This window comes from Eumetopias jubatus, unplaced genomic scaffold, assembly GCF_037043125.1.
Source record: "Eumetopias jubatus isolate StellerSeaLion01/CBP00866 unplaced genomic scaffold, mEumJub1_p1.0 scaffold_4, whole genome shotgun sequence".
Taxonomy (NCBI): Eukaryota; Metazoa; Chordata; class Mammalia; order Carnivora; family Otariidae; genus Eumetopias; species Eumetopias jubatus.
In genome coordinates, this window is record NW_028274810.1 from 59,879,803 (window position 1) to 59,883,297 (window position 3,495).

The 3,495-nt window shown below is 56.0% G+C and overlaps 1 protein-coding gene across 1 annotated transcript; it reads left to right on the top strand.

Annotated features, from left to right (window-relative positions):
- The first annotated feature begins 284 nt into the window (after positions 1-284).
- On the top strand, positions 285-1,256 carry TACSTD2 (tumor associated calcium signal transducer 2). Its single transcript, XM_028106739.1, has one exon. The coding sequence runs from the start codon at positions 285-287 to the stop codon at positions 1,254-1,256; it is 972 nt and encodes a 323-aa protein (XP_027962540.1).
- Positions 1,257-3,495: the final 2,239 nt, after the last annotated feature.

Below are 3,495 nucleotides of genomic sequence, written 5' to 3' on the forward strand. Positions count from 1 at the left end.
GGCGGGAGCAGCCTTCGCTCCCCTGATCCTATCGAGGGCGGCGCAGGGCGGGCTGTGCCTTCCGTGGGACGGTGACGGGGCGGGGGGGGGAGGGTCGCGGGATGTGTCACCCAAATACCGGAGGGTGAGTCCGCCCAACCAGCCCGGCAGGTCCGGCGGAGTATAAGAGCGGAAGGGAGCGGCCAGCTGCAGACGCCCGAGACCGTCCCAGCGCGGAGCCGGAGCCCCGCAGAGTCCCCAGCGCCTGGTCCGCCCGAGTCCCGTCTGCGTTCCGCGTCCCCACCATGGCCCGGGGTCCGGGCCTCGCGCTGCCGTCGCCCCCGCTGCCACTGTTGCTGTTGCTCCTGGCGGCGGCGATCGGCCCCGCGGCCGCAAAGGACAACTGCACGTGCCCCACCAATAAGATGACCCTGTGCCGCGCGGACGGCCAGGGCGGCCGCTGCCAGTGTCGCGTGCTCGGCTTGGACTTCCCGGTGGACTGCTCCACGCTGACCTCCAAGTGCCTGCTGCTCAAGGCGCGCATGAGAGCCCCCAAGGGCGGCCGCGCGCTCGTGCGGCCCAGCGAGCACGCGCTCTTGGACAACGACGGCCTGTATGACCCCGACTGTGACCACGAGGGCCGCTTCAAGGCCCGCCAGTGCAACCAGACGTCGGTGTGCTGGTGCGTGAACTCGGTGGGCGTGCGCCGCACCGACAAGGGCGACCTGAGCCTGCGCTGCGACGAGCTGGTGCGCACCCACCACATCCTCATCGACCTGCGCCACAGCCCGGCCGCCCGCGCCTTCAACCACTCGGACTTGGACGCCGAGCTGCGGCGGCTCTTCCGCGAGCGCTACCGGCTGCACCCCAGGTTCGTGGCGGCCGTGCACTACGAGCGGCCCACCATCCAGATCGAGCTGCGGCAGAACGCGTCCGAGAAGGCCCCCGGCGACGTGGACATCGCGGACGCCGCCTACTACTTCGAGAGGGACGTCAAGGGCGAGTCGCTGTTCCCGGGCCCTGGCGGCCTCGACGTGCGCGTGCGCGGCGAGCCCCTGCTGGTGGAGCGGACGCTAATCTACTACCTGGATGAGAAGCCCCCCCAGTTCTCCATGAAGCGCCTCACGGCCGGCCTCGTCGCTGTCATCGTGGTGGTCGTGGTGGCCCTCGTCGCCGGCGTGGCCGTCCTGGTGATCACTAACCGGAGGAAGTCGGGCAAGTACAGGAAGGTGGAGGTCAAGGAACTGGGGGAGTTGAGAAAGGAACCGAGCTTGTAGGTACTGGCGGGGCAGGGGGTGGGGCGGGGCACCGGATTTCGGCCGGGCCCCAGACCGAAGTGAGCCGCGCTCCCTGACTCTTGGCCCAGAGGAGACCCTGCTCTTTCCAAATTCCTGCCTCTCCCCACCCCCATCGAGTTTAATAGATCCTGGGCTCAGGGTCACCTCTCTTTCTGACTTCTGGCTTTCAGAGGAAGCATTGCTAAAATTCCTTCCCTTTCGGTCCAACAAGAAACCTGACTCGAAGAGTTCAGGAAAGTTCGGCGCAGGGTTACGAATATAAGAATCACCTGTCTGTATTACAGTCCGGCATCGTTTGCCACGGCCATCGTCGGTGTTGAAGGCTTACGTGCGCTTGGGGGAGGGGGGGGGGAGGAGACAGCGCTTTTAACGTCTTGGGTTAAGATATTTGATTAGCTCCACATATATCCTGGCCTTGCTGGTGAGAAGAGGAGTTCGCCACCTCAGCCCGCGTACTCTCCTCATTTGCTGTATTACCAACCGCATATACTTGTCACCGGGAAAGAAGCCTGTTTCAGCTGCCTGAACACATTGGAGGTGTCTTTGTTTGCCGGCGGACTGTGCCCCAGAAACTCAGCGTCTGTTCTTCAGCCTGCCCTTATTATAGCTGATATTAGTAATGTTTCTTTTGTAAAATGTTTGTACATATTTTGTCTTTGATAATGCTGCTGTGATTTTTTTTTAAAAAACACGAATTTAATAAAATATGGAGAAGGCACCGACCAAAAGATGGAGTTTGTGAAAACTCGCTCCAGATTTGTATCACTTGGGTTTCCTCTCATTTCCCATGATTCCGATTTCTTATTCCAAATTCTAACACTTTTTTTTTTTCCTTGCAGGAGCAGGCATTTCATTTTGCCACTCCGGTGTTTCCTGAGATGCCTTATACAGGCTGGTAAAAGTACTGGTCTTTCTAAATAAGATTGTTTGAAAACTTCCCCCAGAGTGCAGGAGGGTGGGTCTGGGGGGAGGAGGCTAGAACTAGCGGCTGTTGTAGGGATCGGGGACCAGTTTTAGGTTCTCTAAAGAATCTCCGGAGGAGAAAAAAAGCACTACCTTTGTTTGAGGAGGTGTATCTCCTTTGACTCCCAGCCCTACTTGGAAGTGGTGGTATTATGCCCATGTGTCCCCTGGAGATTTACTTCCTGTCAAAGCATCATGGCTCCCCAGACAGGTTAAAGGATTTTCTCATGTAGTCACAGCTAGTCTGTAGTGGGCCCTACGCCCTGGCGTGTGTTGGGAGGACAGCACCCACCCAAGATGTTTTCCAAAAATTTCACAGGTAATATGCTTTAAAAACTTCTACTTGCTATTAGCTGTAAAAACTGGCAACCTGTCACTTCCCAGCCTCTTGGCTAAGATCAAGTGTAAAACCGGCAACCTGTCTCCTTCACCCTTCTTTCCTCATTTTCACTTCTTCTCATTCATTTATGTGGAGTGTGTTAGAAGGTCACTGTTGAGTAGCCTACAGGTAAACAAGTTTCAGCAATTACTGGGAAATTGGTGCAACAATGGGTGTGCACAAAGGAGGGAGTGGTTGGTACACCTGTCGGTAAATAGCTAAATGCAGGACTTCAGTTTCCTCCCCTGGAATCCATCTCTTGTTCCTCCTTCCACTCCTGGTCTGTGGTCTATGCCTACCCCTCAAAGGCTGAAACACCAGTTAAGAACCAGGGAGGTGGCTTTCAGCTGGCCTTCCCCACTTAGGGTGGATCCCTAAGTATATAAGCACTCCTGCTAGGGTGACACTCCCTTTAGCCACTCCCCCATCCCCCAGAGTCCTCTCTGGTTCAGATGGGGCTTAAGGAGGGGAGAGGGTGGATGTAAGCTGACTTTCCCAAAGTACAAGTGCCCAAGGCCAGAATGGGAGCTGTAAAAGTGTGAGACTCTACTCTCTCAGTCAGCTCTCCTGAGTCCCTGAAGTACCTTAGCTAAAGGGACCTTGGCCATCACCTCTAACCCAGCCCCTCATTTTATAGAAGGCACAGGCGAGTGATTTCTCAAGACAAACGTTCCTGTGGCACAGCTGGAACTAGACAGCCTCACATTCCCTAGTCTAGGATTCTTTTCACGACCACAGGCTGCCATTGTTTCAAGAGTCACTTCAAAAAACTGTCACTTGACTGCCTACAAAATAAACAGATTAAGGATTGAGTCGGCAGCTGAGCAATGGGAAAAGCCCTGAAAAAGCCTGTTTCTTCATAGAGTATCACTTCTG